Genomic DNA, 21,331 nt, shown 5'->3' on the forward strand with positions numbered 1-21,331 from the left:
TGTCCCTGTGAAATACTGTATGTTTTGGGGGTATTTTGGATCATTTCCAGGGTGGTTTTATTTTTAAATGATGGGAAATACCATGTTTTTTTCTATCAGAGTGCTGCCAACGTTCTCCAAATCAAAGACATGATTCAAGACCTTTTCCAGACCTTCCAGAATGACATTTACTGCCAACTGTACCATAACAGTTTAACTTATGTTGCGTGACAGACCAATATTCAATGACTCATAAAAAAATATTTTAGTTCCTAGAGTCTTAAACAATAATTTTTGGAAATATTTTCTATAATTTCTAACACTTATGTAATATTTAATCCTTCAACACTTTTATAGGATTACAGGTATGCATATCCATGCCTAATTGACCATTTTTTACTTTATCTCTTTCTATTTTAAAAGATCAATTTGCCACTTTAGTTGGTAAGGTTTTTATAGGTGGGTCTGTTTAGTTTACATCACTGAACCAAATAACTGACTTTATGACTCTTCTGTGCTTGTGCTACTGTGACGGTGTGTGGTATTCCATGGATAAACTTTCCAATTGTTTTATTAGAAACTGTAACAAGAAATAAAGTTGCATGTGCTTCTCTCCACAGCTGTGGTCCTCCATCTCACTCTGCTGCTTTAATACAAATGACATTGTATCGACAATGACTTTGTTGGTGTGAGTGACAGGTTATCTGCAACACATTTTGTCAGCTATAACCACAACTTTAAAATAAAAAACAATATTTAGTCACTTGTGTTAATTCCCTAATGTGGTAATGAAGTTAATTTACTTTAATGCTCTTTCAAGTTCAAGAAAGAGTGGTAATGAGAAAGATTGAATGAGGTCCTTCAGAATAAAGCTATTCGAGTCATCTGGTGAAACTTGCAGTTGTGTATTGTTTTTTTGCATAATCTATATTAGAGAAAATCATCACTACCACAATGTCAGTTATTGTGTATGAATCAAAAACCCTGTCATCATCATAACCTCTTGTGTGGGTCAGCATTTCTGTCAGCATCGGAGATCAGCTTAAAAATAACAATCGAAATAGTCATAAGTGACAGGAGACAAAAATACATGACGACTCACGGATCGTCTCCTATGTCAGATTCTCACAATCCCTCACCTGTTGTACACTCAGTACATATGTTCTGTTCTCTGGGTCAACATTAGAGTAATAACTAGACAATTCTGTGCCGAAATTTCATGAGTACCCCTGTCTCCCCCCCCCCCCTTCCAAAAATCTGTTTCTAACACCTGCATTATAAAATCTGAAAATGTGGATTGAACCTTTAAAAGTATTTAGACAAAGTGGTATTTTGGTGGAATCACCCTTTAAAACACCAAGTTTTAAAGGAGGATGGGAGAGAGAGAGATTCACCAGCCCCTCTGTTTCACATTCATGTGTATGTGGAAATTCTTCACCTTTTTTTGCAATTTTTGTCACCATGGTTACTTAAAACGCTTAGAATAGCACACCATTCCCGGTCAAACCGCACGTTTTGATATAACATGTGTGGAGGTTTTCTCAAAACTGTGGGAGGAGTTACACAGCAAAGTTTTGGGTGGAAGAATAGCAATTCAATACAGAGACTGACAAGCCCCTCCCTAATTCCACCCTCCTCCTTCCACGCACACACACACCCACACACACACCTGTCCCTAACTGTCCAAAACCTCTGAGATGCAGAGAAAACAGCATGTTTTAAAGTTGTCATATCTCATGATAGAGATAAAATGTTTGGTTTGTGAGCGTCAGGAGGCTTTCAGCAACTCCCACATTTAAATTTGTGTGAAACGGGGGTGAATTGACAGAGAAATCACAGTTTTAAAATCACCCTCGGGTTGATTTTTCCAAAACTCCAAAGCAGACTTTTTTACATGGGAGTGAATGTTCCAAAGTGGGCTTGGTTTTTCACCAACTTTCGACCGTTTCCCATTCATGTGTATGTGAAACTAATTAGCAGTTTTTTGTCGCCATGGTTACTCAAAGTGCTTATAAAAACTATGACTTTTTTACTGATTTTAGACGACATACTATACTATGACATTTTTTAATAGTTTTGGACCACATACTATAGTATTACTTTTTTGACCGATTTTGGACGACATATTATGCTACGATATTTTAGTGTCATTTAGGACAAAATACATTAGAGTCACTTTACAAGGTTGGTGTAGTGGTTAGCACTCTTGCCTTGCAGCAGGAAGACCCGGGTTCGAGCCCTGGTTGGAACAAAGGCCTTTCTGCATGGAGTTTGCATGTTCTCCCCGTGTGTGCGTGGGTTTTCTCTATGTTCTCCGACTTCCTCCCACAGTTCAAAAACATGCAATGTGGGGATGAGGGAAATTGGACACTCTAAATTGACCATAGGTGTGAGAGTGAATGGTTGTTTGTCTCTATGTGTGTGGCCCTGCGATGGACTGGCGAACTGTCCAGGGTGTACCCCGCCTATCGCCCCGCCTATCGCCCGATGCTGAGATTGGCACAGCACCCCCCGCAACCCTCTGGTGGAGGATAAAGCTGTAGATGATGACTGACTATACTATGACTTTTTTGACCGATTTTGGACGACATACTATACTATGATTTTTTTGACTGATTTTGGACGACATACTATACTATGATTTTTTTGACTGATTTTGGACAACATACTATACTATGACTTTTTTGACCAATTTTGGACAACATACTATACTATGACTTTTTTGACCGATTTTGGACGACATACTATACTATGACTTTTTTGACCGATTTTGGACAACATACTATACCATGACTTTTTTGACCGATTTTGGACGATATGTTATACTATGACTTTTTTTGGGTGATTTTGGACGACATACTATACTATGACTTTTTTGAACGATTTTGGACAACATACTATGCTATGACTTTTTTGACCGATTTTGACGACATACTATACTATGACATTTTTGACCGATTTTGGACGACATACTATACTATGACCCTTTGATTAATTTTGGACGACATACTATACTATGACATTTTTGACCGATTTTGGACGACATACTATACTATGAGGGCTACACGGGGGTGTAGTGGTTAGCACTCTCGCCTTGCAGCGAGAAGACCCGGAATAACCTCCAGCTCCCGACAGTGACGATGATCATGAGATGAGACGAGTGAGGGATTAATGAGGTTGTATCTTCTTTTGAGGTCAAACCAAAATGTTACTTATTCCGGTTTTGTCTCTTGTCTGGAAACATCTTGTACTAAGACATTTAATTACCATTACTACCATTTTGTCCTCCACATGTGGGTCACAGGGTCACTGGAGCCAATCCCAGCTGACACAGGTCAAAAGGAGGGTTACACCCAGTACAGGTCACCTGTCCAACACATGGTCAACATACAGAGACGAACAACCATTCACTCTCACATTCACACCTGTGGGCAATTTAATGTGTTCAATTAATCTCTGCATGATTTTGGACTGTGGGAGGAAACCACAGTGTCCAGAGAAAACCCCCACACACACAGGGAGAACATGCACATTTACTTTGTATATATGTCAGTCAGTCAGTCATCATCTACCGCTTTATCCTCTGCTAGAGGGTCGCGGGGGGTGCTGTGCCAATCTCAGCTACATCGGGCGATAGGCGGGGTACACCCTGGACAGTTCGCCAGTCCATCGCAGGGCCACATAGAGAGACAGACAAACAACCATTCACTCACACACTCACTCCTATGGTCAATTTAGATTGTCCAATTTACCTATCCCCACATTGCATGTTTTTGGACTGTGGGAGGAAGCCGGAGAACCCGTAGAAAACCCACGCACACACGGGGAGAACATGCAAACTCCATGCAGAAAGGCCCTTGTTCCAACCGGGGCTCGAACCCGGGTCTTCTCGCTGCAAGGCGAGAGTGCTAACCACTACACCACCGTGTGGCCCTTGTATATATGTATGTTATTCAATTAAATTGTATTTTCATAGTTCTTATTTTTCAACAAAATTCCAAAATAAATTGCAAATTAATACAACAAGTGCTGCCTGTGTAACCAACGCCTAACATTTTTCCTGGGCTCTGATATCTGTTGCTTTTCACAAGTAAAATTAAATAAATAAAAAATAGTCTAGGCACAATGTACTAGTAAAGACTACAACAGAGACTGCAAATGTACATACAACTCCAACAAATCAGAGAGGTAGGGTATCATAATACATTTGTAAACAAATAAAAGAATTTTAAAATCTATTGTGTAACCCTGGTCACCAGTCACTGTAAAGTGGGTAAAGTGCGGTAAATGAGGCTGATCTAGAGGAAGTCTGTGACAAAACAACATGCCAGTGCAATGACATGTGCAAAGGCAGTGCAGTGACTCAGGCCAGGTTTATTTCAACATAACAGTTCAACATTATGTGCGTGAAGTATAACAAAACGTCATATTGTCACACTGTGGATGACTGTGAAGAGTTGGAGAGAGTGTATACGAGGTTGAGATGACTGGTCAGGCACATGTGTCCATCAAGCCTGGCTTCCCTCAGACGTGGGTGAGGCAGAGCTAAAATGGCTTTGTATCATGGGCAGACAGGGGTCAGGCTGGTGGGTGGAGTGGGGAGGCGAGGGTTACACTAATGCATCCTGGCACTGTGCACTGTTTTCCGTGCACTACATTCAAGCGCAGATGCACGCCATAAACACACGCAGTTGTCTGCTGACCTTCATGTGCGGCACACATTCAGGCCTAAATGAACTTGTGGATCACGATTTCTTAGTCACAGTCACTTCATTCTGTTACTCTGTGTGAAAGTCCTCACCGTGATGAGCAGCACAGTGGAAATCAGCAAGGAGCCTCATTTAACTGTGGAAGGCTTCATGATTAAGAATTTGCAGCAGCTTTTCCATCCCTTCAAACTACTGACTATAGACCAGAGGGGATGTTATACTCTCCATGGGTCTTTGTTCAAGGAACGTCAGAAACCAGCAACCAAAAAACATTTGGTTGCTGCACTTACAGAGACCATATGGACCCCGTTCACGCAAAGACACTTTGCATGGCAAAAGTTGTTTTTTTTGTTTTTAAAAAAAAAGCAAGAAACAAATGAGTGCAAGATGAATAAACAGAAACAGATGTCATGTTTTAAAGAGGGATTCTCCAGAGATGAAGTTTCAGGGTCATTGCTCCCGGTCATATGTCTTTCAGGGTTTGTCATGAGATCCTTATTACGTGGCTTCCTCTGTTATTTATGAATACAAAACTGTTTTCCCTGCTTTTTTAATCAAAGACCCAGTTGTTGGAGAGAGGGGTTCAGCAATTTAGCGCTCCCTCATTAGGCCATGTTAACTGGAGGACGTGGAAATGAATGACCCAGTGAACAAGAGCAAATCGGTGTTGACATGGTAGATGTGGAACTACAGCCACTAGCCTGTTAGCTTAGCACAAAGACAGAGAAGACCTGGCTCAAATGAGCAGCTATTCTTAGATTAGATATAGAATAGAACATTTTATCCCTTTTATGCAAAGATGCGCGAGTGGCACTGACAGAAACATGATGTCGGCCAAGTCAAAGAAAGGACTATGATGCATGAGAAAAGTCACATTTGTTTGTGTGCCCTCCCCTCATACTCTACTGTTCAGCCAAATGAATGCCTTTGAATGAACATTGGCCCTTTAGCAAGGAGGAATCGCACATAAAAGAACTCCATCATATTATAATAATAGCATGTATCTGCAGGCCGGCTGCAGAACCGAGCGATATACCTGGAGGCTGAAACTCACACCACACACAGCAGGAACGGAAAGGAGGAGGCAGCGAAGAGGAGAAGGATGAGCTCTTTTTTAGTTTTGTTTGGTACTCTTTGTTTGTGTCCCAGACTTTTCAGCGAGGCGGTTTCAGAACAGCACAAGCCTTAAGAGGAGTAGAAGTGGAACCAATGAGAAGAAATTCTGAACAAAGTAGGTATTTATTTATTATCTTTATCGTGTTCTCTTCTGTCTTTACGGGACTTTGTTTTTAGCTGTTTGAACCCTAAATTTGGGCCTATTGAAATCCGTCAATGGGTTGCATATGGGAAAAGAAATAAATTATTATGATTTTTTTTTTCCATTCAGTCATCAATTTTGCTTGAAATGCTCACAACCTGAGAAAACACTCTTGTTTTACCTTTTAAATAAAAATAGAAAATCTCTTTTAAATTTGCAGGAACGTCACTGGTACTGTAAATGCAATAGAAGACTTGGTAAGAGCACTCTGGAAGTTTGCTCTTGAGTGGAATTGCCATTGATCCTAGAAAACAATTCCACTTCCTCCCCTGTTGCCGGAGAACACTTCCCAGCAGAAAATAGAGCACCAGGGATGTAAGAAGAAAGGGGGGTGGTGGGGAAGAGGAGGAGGAGATGGAGGAGGAGACAGAAGGGAGGGCCATGGGGGGGGGCTCTCGTGATGGCCCTGCATTTCTTCTTGTGTCCCATGTGTGGACTAACAGTTTGGTGTTGGGACGACATCAAGCTCAGACGTCGTTAATGACAGAAAAGCTGCTGTTGGAGTTCAGAAGGAGAAGGTTGTCCTGCATCGCGCTCAGCTCGTAGTCGTCTGCTCATCTTCACCTGCCATTTGTCCAAAGGAAGACAACGTCTCACCACAGCTCAGACATGGAGCTTCTACTTCTCTAAAAGCACTCGTCCAAGACCAGCAGAACAGCAGGTGAGCCACTGAATAAACAAACATGAGATGTAGGAATATCAGGAACGCTCTGATGTAGACGACAGGGATGCAGACATTTGAGTAAACACTGTAAGGTTCCTGCTTTATTTCTGTATAAGCTTGGGGATTTCTGGGACGATGGTCTGGGAGGCCTGGTGTGTGTGAGCACCGTCCCTGTCTTCAGTGTGCAGGTACAGCTGTCATCCCGCTCACTCTCACTCCTTTCATTTCAACGTGTCTGCCTCCAACTGCTCTCTCCTCATAACTCCCAGAGACACATGTATTCAAACAAAGAAGAGACTTTAAAACACAAAAGCCACCAGCAATGAGCTTGTGCTGAATGAAGTCTTTGAGAGAGTGTTCTCTGACATTAAATGGTTACAAAATACACCAGTAAGGTCAATTGCTGTCAGTAGCATAACTATTTAAGTCTACTAAAAATTCTAAGGTGATTTTCTTGCTCTGATACCGACAGAAACGCAGCTGTTGTTCATGAATCTGAATTAACAGAATCAATTACTAAACAAGAATATAAACCGATGTAGAAAAACTGAAGAAAAGCATTTATTCTAGAGTGTACAAGAACATAAAGCCAAATATTAAAAATACAGATAACTCTATATCAGTATTTAACAGTTAACATAATACATTATTAATACATGTGTAAGTGTTGTGGTCTGTGTTACACATTTTCAGATATAGTTTTTAAGTAAATGCATCGCTTCAGTCATATCGCTCCAGATGAGAAACGTCAAGAGCACAGGATAAAAATCATTTCAGTACTATTAGAGCAAGGTTAGAGGCTAGAGTTCCATGTTTAAATGACATATTACATACCAATAATCAAATAAATCTGAATATCCTAAATAATGTGGGGGGGGAATCACAAAATGTCTTTCTGAAATAATGGTTAAGTTGCAAAAATGTTTTAAAACGTTAAAAAGTAGTGAACATGAACCTCAGCACTGCACAGTACCAGAGTAAATGTTACCATCCACCAGTGAGTAAAAAACAGCACGTAAAATGCTGCTTAAATGATTAACCAAATAGAAATTTAAATGTACATTAATTAGTGTCTGTGTCAGTTATTTTCTATTTGACACTAAAGACGCTTAAAGAAAAGGAAGTTTAGTGGAAGGATTTATAGCAAGGTAAACATCACTGATCCAGTAACACTGAAGTCATTACCATAAGGAATGAACTGATGTCATCAACAATTAAGTTGGACTTAAAAGGATGAAAACAAAAAGCCAAACATCGAGTCTGTCACTACACAGGACTAGCAGCGTTCCAGACATTTCAGTCAGCAGTGTGCTCGGCACAATTTTTCCTCGATTAAACATCTTGCAGTTGTCTGGCCTGACAGCGCCAATGTAATGCCATTTGCAGCCAAGCAATAGATCATAGCAGGGCTGTGGGTCTGTGTACACTACACTAGTGGGCAGATGAAGAGCCAGACAGCCATGTAAGGTAGCAGGCAGCACATCGGCCCTTTGGCTTCTGCTGGTGTGACTGATATATGGCAGCCGAGATTCATGCTGGTCTGTTTAGGGGTGACAACAGGTGACTTACATGAGTGGGTTTTTTCCCCCCTCGTCTCACATCAGATCCACTCAGAGGTCACACTAGCCCTGACTCCCGCCTCCAACAAGCCAACACAGCTAAACTTAAACATGCTCATCCTTGGCCGTAATCCTGGCACTCGTCGGGAGTGACGTGCACGCTGCAGCCAAACAGCTGCGGCAGTGCACGGTGAAATCCATTCTCCACACTTTTAAGTTTACGTTTAAGTTTAAGTTTAACACTTTGAACTTACAACAAGTAGTTGTACTAACTAAATGAAATAAAAACAAGCCCTTTTTCTGTCTTCTAAACTCTCCATTATAACTTAATCATCTTATAAAACAGTATTGAGCCCTCAGAGAGTAAAAATAACCATCACTGAGCTGAACAACTATGCTCGGCATCCTGGCATCTGTTGATTTCAAACGAGACAAAAGGAACTTGTGTACCATTTCAATGTAAGTGCATCGAGCAGTTGTGTGGTTTGGTTTACTTCTTCCCCTGGTGCTGTGGCTGTTCCACTGAAACGTTACTGAGCTGTCACAACAGCGTAACACTGATTCTTACTGGCAAAGATATTTTTATTATTAAGCTCCCAGGACCAGCGCACGAGGAGCAACACATAACTTCACACAAATAATTACCAAGCAACAGCTAATATTAATATTTTTTAAAAAAGGGTTGTGAAATAATAATAATAAGCAATCATTACTTCTACAGTATTTATTGGACGGTATTGGGGTGTTTAAATAATAATGTAATGAGGTTGGCGGTATTAAAAGTAGTCAAAAGTAGTAAAAGTAACCTTTGTGTCTGTAAGAGAGTCCATAATGACAAGAGTGAAATGTGTCATTACTGATTAAATTATTTCCACTGCATTTAAATTAACATTTTGAGTTGGAGTGGTTTAACTTTTATATATATTTTTTTTTAAAACAAACAAAGACTAAATAAAAACAACCAAAATGTCGGTCGAGGTTTTAGAACTTTGAGTTCTGTTCTGTGAGGCCAAATATTTCCCTCTAGAATATGTCAAATAATGTTTTCTCGGATATTAATACCTTTTTCTTACTGTGTGTTTATAATGAAAACGGTGCATTAGTTAGTCAGGTGACGTGGTTTTCAGCCTGGTGTGCAGAGAGATTGCCGAAAAGTCTTCATCTCCGGCAAATCCGCTTACGCACACAATAGCACAACTGCACTTAATGTACAACATCGTGCACATACTTTTTTATGTTACTTATTGATGTTAGTCTAAACATATCCCATTAAAGGGAAGCAGGCCTAGAAAACGTATACCCCACCACATAATTGCTTGTATTTTTTATGAGGACAGTGTGGAGAGGGCAGTGTATCCTGGTCCTCTATGAGGATCCGGAGTCTGTCACACATGACATATAGTGGTGAAAAGTGCACATCAGTGGAGAAATGTTTAAATCAACCCTGCCCCCTGTTGTTCCCGCTCTGTGGACTCGACTCACTGCAGGCAGACAAGAACCAGCCAGTGTCGGGACTCACAACTCATCAGTAGCTGTAATCTTTCTCATGTCATCACACAAACTATAAATGACGCTATATTTGAGCATGTGAGATCTAAAACATACTGCAATGGCTTAATGAAGAACTTTAAAAAAAAAAAAAAACAGTGAATATTTGTTTATATAAAACAAACTAATTGTATGTATTAATCAGTGTGTGTGTGTGTGTGTGTGTGTGTGAGTGCCATTTTGACATGTGTCAGTGGGAAAAGCACAGGTGTTACTAATCACACTAACGATGGCTCTGTTCACTTCATGTAAGTGAGGACAGTGAACCAAGGTTAGAATAGTTCTGGATTTTTCATTAGTTGTAGTTTTCATTTAGCGTTTGACTTTTTGTTTTTAAAATTAGTTAGATAGAATTACTTTTTAGAGCTGGTTTGCTAGTTGTTATTACTTTTTGTAAAGGCTTTTGTAAATGTTTTTATTAGTTTTAGCGTTCAATTCAAAAAGGTCATGATGAGTATTGTGTCCTAAAAACCCAGCAATAGACGCTATTTTAAAAATGTATAAGGACAAATGAACAACCATCCCTGAATCAAATATAACAGTCTACAAGACAGTAGACTGACGTGCACAATGTGCATCATACTGCTAAATTTGGATGCAGTTAGTGTGTGTTAGTATAGCCAACAGTCTAAAGACACACATGAGCATAACAACGTAAATAATAATAATGACAATGACAATAAAAATAATAATAATAAATAACCCTCATGAGATACACTACATTGTTTGTGAGTCAGGAGTCTCAGGAGCTTAATCTGAGAAAAACACAAGCAAAATAAAAAAAAATAAAAAGTTTGCTTCAACTCAACCCAATTGACTAGATAACAAATGTTATATTTAACTTGTAGAGCCTTATGTCCCACAATGCAAACAAATGAATGAAAAACATTTTATTATGAATGTATGAAAAGGCTCCATTAAATAAAACCTTTCAAAATTGCCACCAGAGAAAAAATAAATACACTTCATATGAACCCAATAGGATTTTAGTTAGTTTTAATTAGTTTTATACAAGCACAATTCAGTTTCAGTTAGTTGTTCTCTTTTATTTTTAACTCTAGTTTTTATTTTTATTTCACTTAACGAAAATGTTTCGTTCGTTTCTGTTAACTACAGCTACAATAACCTTGCAGTGAACCAGCGTGTAACTTGAAACTTGGGAAACTGCATCATCAATTTTATTTAGACCTGTGGTTTTCCCACTTTAACATGTCAAATAGGGCTTATTACTTTATATGATTCTGATTTTCTGATCTGTCTCGTGTCTTGTCCTGATGACAATTGGCTCCATGTATCTAATCAAGCCCTCAGATCACTATTTCACCTGTAGAGCAATTATCAGATGGGTTGGCTCGGCTCATCGTGCATGTTTTCATTCTGCAGTGGGAAAAAGTTCAACTTTGGCACTTTTGTACTTTGTACTTACACTGAATTATTTAATGTAGAAACCTGGGTGTAAATCATCTGTATTCACTATGTGCAAATCCTGCCTGCAAGTTGTATCAGCTTGATCGACCCATGAAAACTTCAGAAAGGGGGCTTGTCCATTGTAAGATGATGGTATCATCCCACACTCAAGTCACTGCCCTCTAAGGTATGAACTGAAGCTGGTCCAACCAACAGGCTGTAGGATTTATTGTTGTGCTACAGGGTAGTGAAAACACACAGCATTTACTCCTGTTGCTCAGCAGCAGCCGTCACTAAACCTCACTGATGAAGTTTAGAAGCGGCATTTCCTCTCTTTACCTCTCTTTAGCTGCTGCTCAGTCCAGCTGATGCCCGTCCTTGACTTTGTTAACTTGCACAAACTCCTTTTTTACACAGTTCACCGCTCTGACTACCTTATAACCCGATTGTCCATTACTTCTGCTTCATGCTACCTCAGAAATTATAAACAAATATGACAGCCATGATGGTCCACAGGCAGACCAGACTGTTCGGCGCAGGGCATATTTTATCCCAGTAAATCCTCGGTTATTACTTGAAGTCAGCAGGAGCACAGGTATCACAGAGAGCCAATCGTGGCAAAAGGTGGTTTTAGAAGAGGGAATAGATTAGCTGGCCCCCCTCCCTCCCTCTCCTTTTAATACCCCGTCCCTTTTGTCGCATGGAAATCATATTGTTTGACATTGTTTCCTCTGAGAACAGGAAGAGGCTGTCAGAGGAAGGAGGCTGCCTTTCCCCTGGCACATGAGTTTTAGTTTGTCTGCTACAACCCATTCCCACCACTCAGACTGTGTACTGTATATATTCTCTTTGTGTGTGCTCTGACAATGACAGAAGGTGATTATGATGTGATGTGATGATTATGATGAAGTCTGTCACTTTGGTACAGAATAAAAATATTTCAACAGCTTTCCAAAAAACAACAACTGTGAGGTTGGTATGTGTTTTAGGGTGAAATGTTTAAACAATTGGATGGATTGGACTTTGGTTAAATCCCTCTTTAGGATGAATCATTTCAGTGATGCGTTCTTTTTTTTTACCCAATGGTTTGTTAACAACATTTAAGGAATCGTTGCCCCCAAAAAATCTGACATTTAGCATTAGCCCAGAATCTAGAACATCTGGGTTCAGTTATCAAATACTAATTATTGATCAATTACTAAAGGGTGTAATCACTGTGGTCCTATACTAGTGAGAGATGTGGCTGTGACACAAAAATAGGTTTACCCCGTAGTCACGTCTTTGAGCCAGTTCCCCTCAGAGACCCAGCTCATCAGCCAACCAGACTCCAACTGTGACCAGTGTGATATAAACGCGTATTAGGTGCATTTTGGAAAACAAGTGTTTGAACACAGACTTTCTGATGTTATTGGTGTTTCAGCCTTGGGCGTTGATAGAGTTTGGAAATTTCCTCTCCCTCATGTTCTCATGGGGGTGTTTTGTTTCCCACATCTCCAGATAAAGAGCACAAAGCTCTGATTTTCCATCTTATTGCCATATATATACTTACAGAGACACTAAGGGAGGGGGAGAGACCGACAGAGGGACAGATGGTCATGGTCATTTAGACAATTTCTCATATAAGTAGTATAAGTGTCAGCAAGCAATTCAGAACTCTGAACACACTGGGCTATAGAAGTAGCTCGTGTCTGTGAGGGAAATGGAAACAGCCGCTTTTGGATTACACTTGAAAGGAAATTAAGGGATGTAAGAGATAACATCACCTCCCTGTTTGGCTTATTTTCACTCTTGGTGATTATACTGTATATTCTTTCCTACCTGGCACACCATTAAAGTAACAGTTATTCTTAACACAGATTGAGAAATGTGTATGTTATCTGTAACATTAGGGCAGTGACTTCAGATGTGTGACGTGTTGGAAAAACCTGTCACATTGCAACCATCAGTCCTCCTCCTTCACGTTATAACTAATCGGTCGTTGATCTCTGCTTGCACAGTAAAAGAGTTTCATGGATTTTCTTAACTCGTCAATGATGGGGGTCGTTTATGGTGCCCATAAAGCTTCCTGGTGGACTGTCGTTCTCAGCTGAGATTAGACCAGTCTGTTACTGCCATGTTTGGGCCCCGACCCAAACTCTCACTCGTGGTCAAGTCAAAAGGTGAAAGTGCACATACGTAGAAATCTGATGGATGCTTTCAGATACTTTGAGATTGCAGAATGTAAGAGGGTTTCATCAGAACAGAGAGGGCGGCACACAGCAAAGCTGCTGTTCTGCTCTTGTGAGTGACATCTGCTGGTTATGTGCCACAGGCCAGATGGAGAATGTTCCGCTCAGGCTTTGCCCCCCCCCCATGATAGCCAGTTAACCTCTGTCTGTCATACAACATTTGGTATGGGGGCGAGAAGGAATGTAAACACATGCAAAATTATATTTAATAATTCTTCTTAAAACAAAACTCTCTGTTTGTCTCTCTCTCATGGGAGAATGGTTGTTCTCATGCTACTGTGTTCAGTCGATTCACAGACAGAGAAGCTATTTTTATGCATTTATATGATGCCATATACAGTACAAACATGCAGGACTATCGAGAACCTACTGACTGATCATCTGCATTTATCTTTTTTTTCTCTTTCTGCCCTTCTCTCTTGCCCCCTCCACCTCAGTGACACCCTTTCGTGTCCACTACCCCCCCATTTCACTCTCCTTTTCCTCCCTGTCTTCTTGTCTCAGGAGTGCACTCGGCCTGTGAGCAGTGATGGGGGACTGGAGTCTCCTGGGGAATTTCCTAGAGGAGGTCCAGGAACACTCCACCTCAGTCGGGAAAGTGTGGCTCACCATCCTCTTTATCTTTCGCATCCTGGTGCTGGGCACAGCGGCCGAGTCGTCCTGGGGCGACGAGCAGAGCGACTTCCTGTGTGACACTCAGCAGCCCGGTTGCACCAACGTGTGTTATGACAGTGCCTTCCCCATCGCCCACATCCGCTACTGGGTGTTGCAGATTGTTTTTGTTTCCACACCATCCCTAATCTACATGGGGCATGCCATGCACATAGTGCGCAGGGAGGAGAAGAAGCGGAGGAGGGAGCGGGAGGAGAGGGAGGACAGAAGTGAGGGTGAAGGAGACATGGAGAGAGAGAAGGAGTATCTTCAGCAGAGGGATAGTGGGACGGAAGTGGGACCTGATGGGCCTGGTCGTGTTCGCTTGAAAGGAGCACTGCTTCAGACTTATATCCTGAGTATCTTGATCCGCACAGTAATGGAGGTGACCTTTGTTGTAGTGCAATACTTGATCTATGGGGTGTTCCTCAGGGCTCTATACCTGTGCAAGTCATGGCCCTGCCCCAACCCTGTCAACTGCTACATGTCACGGCCTACAGAGAAGAACGTCTTCATCGTCTTCATGCTGGTTGTGGCCGGTGTGTCTCTGCTACTCTCTGTTTTGGAGCTCTACCACCTTGGGTGGAAGAGTTTAAGAAAGTGCATACGCAAGAAAGTGATGCAGAGAAACAAGCACAGAGCTGTGACCGTGGCCGTGACTGCAGCTTTGGAGCCCAATAGCCCACCCCCACCCACCTGCACCCCACCTCCTGACTTCACTCAGTGTCTCGCTGACCCGAGCTCCATGAGCCCCATGACCGCCATGGCCGCTCATCCCTTCAACACCAGGATGGCGCTGCAGCAGAACTCAGTCAACATGGCCACTGAGCGGCACCACAGCTGTGACAACCTGGAGGACGGGCACGACTTCCTGAGGATGCGATATGACCAGGCACCAATGGAACTGCCCAACAGCTGCTCCCCATCACCTCTGCTGCACGTAGGCTACATGAAGGAAAAACGTCGCCTGAGCAAGACCAGTGGGAGCAGCGGCCGGGCTCGCCAAGACGACCTGGCCGTGTAGGCTCACAGCTGGAAACAAGCAAGAGAGGAGGGTGGGTTAGATCTTCAGAAGCAAAGAGAGTGACACAGGGATCAGTTGAACAAGAGGATTTCAGAAGGTTAGCACTATGCAAACTCTGTGTTTGAGGCGGAACATTTTAATTATATGTGTACATTAAAACAATGCTGAGATCTGTAAACTTGACATGTGTGAGCTCTGTGAGCAGACAGTTGGTTCCAGAGCTGGATGAACTGACAACTACATGTTTGGAATGAGAACAGGGTAACAGGTGTGATACCTGAATATTGCACAATTTTATCTTTTTCTTAAACAGTTGATGCCAAAAACTGAATGAAAGAGATCAGAGTGATGTGATGCACGCTGCTTGGAGTGAGTTGACTTTAGGAATCATTCATCATAAAACGAAATATTACACACATCTCAACTATTTAGTAATTGTAGATTATTATTTCATATTAAGGAGCACAAGCACAAGTGTTTTCTCTCCCACTGCAAAAAAATAAAAGATGCAATAACAGATAAATACGAAGATGATACAATAAACTGTGAAGCTTGTTGTGCATTTGCAATGAATTAAGTTTATAAGTGCCTGCTCTAATGTTTATATAAAAAAAAAATCTATTTCGACATGAAACATGTTTTATATATTTGTTTTCCTTAAGCCACGGGAAAGCTGTGACTTTGCCACTTGTTGACTTGGTAAACGGATTGCACTATAAAGTACCAGCAGGCCAAAAAACAACATGTAATTCAATAATCCTAAACAGTGTGAGTAAAACGTTGTCATTTGTATTTGTATTTGTATTTGACAGGAGCCTTAGTGTAGAAGTGGTGAGAGAATGTAGTCTGTTACAAGATTTTCCTGTTGTCAGGATAAAAAAAAAGGCAAAATAGGAGGATCCTGCTTGTTATGAGGAGATTCTGCCACTTGGTGGTGACATTGCACTAGTGTTTTTTTCTGTATTTCTCCTAGAGCCATTGTATAAATATTGAATTTGACTGAATGCCTTGTATATTATTGTCAACGTCTTTGAATGTATTTCATTTTATTTTCTACTGTTTGTTTTTATTTTATAGGTTTGGGAATGAACATCTTTGGAAATTGAGCTTTTATGATATATACAAGGCGGCAATAATTAAATCCTTTTTATTATCAAAGTGACTGCTGCTCATATTTGCTAGACCAGAGTTTAGACTTCAAGGATTAGGGACCATAGTTGGACTAACTTTAAGAAGAAGGCGACCTGAGATTGTGATAGCCTTGAAAGAATCAGAAGTTATGTTCTAAATACTTAGCAAACAGGAAACAGTGTTGTAGACTTCACAAAGTGAGCAAGGCTGTATGAAGTGAAGTGATGGGTTATGAATGCAGAGCTGGTGATGAACCCCAGGGCTCCATGATACAGGAGGTCAAGGTGGACAAGGTGGACAGTGAAGCAACAAAAACAACCCTTTTCCAAGCCATGTAAATAACAAAAATCATATTTGACAAATAAAATTTTTTTTTTAATTAATTAATCAAAATTCCAAGCACAAAGTATGACATTGTTGGAACACTGGCGTTCTAAGTTCTAAAATGCAGGTACACGTATCGCCTCAGGGGGGCAGCCTCAGACTCTAATACCTTCCCTCCAACACAAGTAAACAACGAAGAAGAAGAGGAGGACCGATGTCAGCTGTAAATGGCGGGTATTGTAGTTTTTAATTATCTACCTTTAATGTACAAGTCGTACTATGTGCTATCTGCTACACTACAGTTCCCATGTTGCCTTTCGTCTTTAACGCAAGGCGATAGTTTTGCCGAACGACAAATGAATTGAACGTTGAGCAGTGTTATGTCAAAACCTGGTTCACTCAGCAAAGAGCCACAATCCCACCAACCAACAGATCCCTGACACTCCAAACCTGCAGGGGGCAACCACATCAGTGGTGGAGCCCCAGGTAACAGGAAGGAAGTGCCTGAGGAATACAGGAAGCATGGTGTTAAAATGTTTGTAGTTGGTTCAGTCAGTCTGCTTTCCCATGGAGACACCTCACAGCCACAGCTCCTGATCAACAATTGAAGACACCACTGGTATAGTAGTGTGGAACTTTAAGTTTGGAGGCTATACTTCCCAAACGCCTTTGATTGTGTGGTTGTGGATGCAATGTGTATTTAAATTGAATAATTTTGAAACTTATATGATTTATAATGATAGGGATATTGATTTGAAGTACTTTGTTACTTGTGCTTTTGCTACTAGTACTTTAGTCATAACCTTTGGTGTAGCTTTGTTACTTTAATGATTAACATTTTGGAGTGATTTGAGTTAATTAATCTGAAAAAGTTCATTTATCAAGTAAAATTAACATTATTATTATCATTTATTATTTATATTAAGAAGTATGAATTTAAATGATATGCTACTAATGGCTTTGTTTTTCTGTTTATCCTAGGTTATTAACCTATTCTGTAACATCCCGTTCATCCCATTCTGCCCCAAAAATAAAAAACTGAAGAGTGAACAGAATTGAGTTGTCCATCGTCGTACTTCAACAGTTGATCAGCCGTTTCTCAAGTTTGGGCAGAGCTGTGGCCAACAAACACACACTAAACAACACATAACTTGACAGTTAATAACCATCGTGGACAGTGAGGACAAGGATTAAAGGCAAGGACTGGGAACTCTTCACCATGGCGGAGGAGGCTTTTGGCAAAACAGTCAAGCAACTGAAGCAAGAGAGGACCTCAGCTAAAGGTGCCTTCACCAAACAGGCAAACTACCTGAGCAAAGCTGCAGATGGCCTGGTCAAACATGAACTACAAGAGGAGTTCAACAAGCTCAGTTCCCTGGCAAGGTGTGTCAGCGATGCGAATGAGGACTACAGGGCTGGACTACTGGCAGACGCTGAAGCAGGAGCTGAGAAGGGTGAAGAAGTCAAGCTCGACATGCACCAGCAGGCTGGGATTGAAAAGACAATAGAAGAGTGTGATGTGAGACTGGGGGACATCCGTGAAGCGGTCCAATCCAACCTCTGGCCAAGATATGGTGAAGAAGAGATATACTCTGCAATTGAAAAAGCAGAAGAAGCCTGTGAAAGAGCCCAAGGAAGCCCCATCACTGCTATCAATAGAGACGGCTTTGAACTGCAGCTGAGAGGAGCGGAGAGGCTAATCCATGAGGCAATAGCAAGCCTGAAAGACTGGGAAAAATGGATTCCACATGATCAGACAGCACACCTGAAAGGCAGATTAAAAGACCTGAGAACATTCGGCAGCAACCTTGAGGCCAGGAGAGCAGAATTCCTCACCGCACAAAGAATTGCAGAAGAGGAAAGAAGAGGATCAGAGCCTCAACTGATGGCAGTTCCACAGCCGGTTCCACAAGCAGTGGTGAGAATAAAGCCAACCAGTCTACCGAAATAAAAAAACCTACCGGGAGTGATGGATTTAAAAACATGCGAGTTACCAGTTATGCTTATGCTTCTTGAGGTAACCACCAATGCGGGGCAGAAGATTGGAACACTCATTGACTTAGCATCAGACACCAACTACATCACTCACAGAGCTGCCAGAAGACTGGAACTGCGAAGTGAAAAGATCACACTTGTTGTCCATGGAGTCGGAGGCATGGCCATGAAGGTAAAGACCAAAAGATACTTACTCAAAGTAAGAGTCAAGACACCTAGAGGCACGGAGAGAGCTCATGAGCTCATCTGTTATGGCTTGGATGAAATTGCAAGAGTGCACAGAGTCATCAAACCGCAACAACTTAAGAAGTTTTTCCCTGACACCAGTCTGGAAGACCTTCACAGACCAGAGTGCGTAGAGCTTCTCATCAGCCACCGTGAAGGAAGACTCGCCCCACAAAGAGTAAAGGTAGTAGGAGATCTTGTCCTTTGGGAGAGCCCTTTAGGAAAGACAGTCGGCGCAGCGCATCCAGACCTCTTTGAAGTAGGGGACATGGCCCTACACAACTCTGAGACTCACTTTGCACGATCAATGAGGACCACAGCAGTGAAGTATGAGGAAATTGCTGAAACCAAAAGCACAGTCGCTGGCAAAGAGTTCTTAGACTGGTGGAAATGGGACAGCATTGGAGCAGCCTGCGAACCCATGTGTGGAGGATGCAGATGTGGAAACTGTCAACCGGGAGGTAAAGACATGACTCTGAGTGAGGAGAAAGAACTGGAGATTATCAGACAAGGCCTCACCTACGTGGAAAAGGATGCGCACATTCAGGAGGCTCACTGGGACACAAAATACCCCTGATTGAAGATCCAAGTTCCCTGCCCAAGAACAGAAATGCAGTGGAGGCCACTTTTCTACAGACAGAGAGACAGCTCAAGAAAGAACCAGAGTGGCGGGCGGCATACACAACTCAAGTCCATGAGATGGTAGAGAGGAGAGCAGCAAAGAAACTCACCAAGGAAACCATCGCTGACTGGAAAGGCCCAGTATGGTATGTCAGCCACTTAGTGGCGCCAAACCCACACTCCATTACAACACCTGTGAGACTGGTATGGAACAGCAGCCAGAAGTTTAGAGGGCTCAGCATGAACGACCTCCTTCTGAAAGGGCCTGATGTCCTCAACCCCATCCGAGCAGTGTTATTGAGATTCAGAAGAGGAGTCCATGCTGCTCTAGGTGACATCAAGAAAATGTACAATTCTGTGTGGCTTGAAGACCTGGAGATGCATCTCCACAGATTTCTCTGGAGAGAGAGTGAAGATGGAGAAATTGAGGAATATGCCATCACCAGAGTTAACATTGATGATCGACCAGCAGGGTGCATCGCACAACTGGCCATGAGAGAGACGGCAAAACTGCCTATGTTCACTTACCTGGAGGAGGAGCATAGGATCATTGAAGAGGATGCCTATGTGGATGACATCCTGACATCCCATAATGACCTGGACAAGCTAGACAAAACCACCAAAACAGTCGAAGAAGTCCTGAAAGCAGGCGGATTCTTCCTCAAGCCGTGGGTCCGGTCAGGCCAAAGTGGGAGGCAGACAAATGCATCAGAACATCCAGAATCATCAGATCAAGTCTTCATTCTTCCCAACCAAAGGAGAGAAGGAGACAACAGAGCCCTTGGAGTTGGGTTCCTGGTCGAATCTGACAAACTGTATCTCATGACTTCAACCAACTTCTCAAAGAGAAAAAAGAAGATGAGAATCAGCCAAAATCTTCTTGGAGAAGAGGTAAGAGAAAAAACTTCAAACCCACTGACTAGAAGACAACTTCTTAGCCAAGTGGCTAGCCTGTATGATCCCATAGGCCTGGCCACACCTACCAAACAAAAGGGAGCCATCCTAGTCAGAAAAGCTTTTCAGGAAGCTGGAGGCAAAGCTCTAACACGAGACACACGGGACAAACCTCTGTCTGGAAGACTTAGAGAAGAAGCTATCCACCTGTTTGAGGAATACACCCGGCTCAACCAAATCACCTTCCACAGAAGCCTCCCACCAGTCAAAAGGATTGGAGGACCCTGGGGAGTAACATTCTCTGACGGAAGTGACCAGAGCTATGGCGCTGTTGTGTACTTCAGGTGGGAGACTGAGCGAGGCATCCTGGTCCGGCTTGTTGAGGCCAAAGCAAAGCTCACACCACTTGACCAAAAAGGAGAACCAGTGAAAGCAGAAGTATGTGGTGCCGTCTTTGCTGCAACACTCAGAAGATGCATCGAAAAGCGCAGTCGAATGCAAGTGGAAAGTTGGCTCCATCTGCTGGACAGCCAAACCGTGCTGGGAGCAATACAAAGAGACAGTTATGGGTACCAGACCTTTTTTGCAAACAGGGTGGGAGAGATCCAGAAATCCACATCAGTTGACGACTGGAGGTGGATTCCAGGTGAGCAAAACATTGCTGACCTCATAACAAGAGGAGGAAGCCCAGAAGACCTCAAAGAGGACTCTGTATGGCAGAATGGACCAGAGTTTCTGTTACGACCTGTGGATGAGTGGCCGACAAAGTCAGCCAAAGATGTCGCTGCATATGCCAAAGAAGGTATAAACAAGCTCCAAAGAAAATGTTTTACAGCTGTGCTGACCAGAGCACAGGTGAGGAGAAACCAAAATGCCCCATCTGCCACTGCAATTCCAATGTCTCCAGATTCTGATCAAAGTAAAACTGACCAAGCCAAGGACCTGCAAAGCAGCCCTAGTGGAAATAAACACCAAATCCAAGTCCGGAGACCACCCGCTGGTTTTGCAGTGGGAAATATCCTTGACATCAGCAAATTCAGCAGTTTAACTAAGC

The 21,331-nt window shown here is 42.1% G+C and overlaps 1 protein-coding gene across 1 annotated transcript; it reads left to right on the forward strand.

Moving 5' to 3' along the window:
• The first annotated feature begins 6,451 nt into the window (after positions 1-6,451).
• LOC131448309 (gap junction alpha-5 protein-like) lies at positions 6,452-19,464 on the forward strand. The gene is made up of 3 exons (XM_058620634.1): positions 6,452-6,667; positions 13,850-17,161; positions 17,524-19,464. The coding sequence occupies exon 2, from the start codon at positions 13,942-13,944 to the stop codon at positions 15,085-15,087; it is 1,146 nt and encodes a 381-aa protein (XP_058476617.1). The 5' UTR covers positions 6,452-6,667; positions 13,850-13,941; the 3' UTR covers positions 15,088-17,161; positions 17,524-19,464.
• The last annotated feature ends 1,867 nt before the right edge of the window (positions 19,465-21,331 follow it).

The sequence above is a fragment of the Solea solea genome, chromosome 2 (genome assembly GCF_958295425.1).
Source record: "Solea solea chromosome 2, fSolSol10.1, whole genome shotgun sequence".
Taxonomy (NCBI): domain Eukaryota; kingdom Metazoa; phylum Chordata; class Actinopteri; order Pleuronectiformes; family Soleidae; genus Solea; species Solea solea.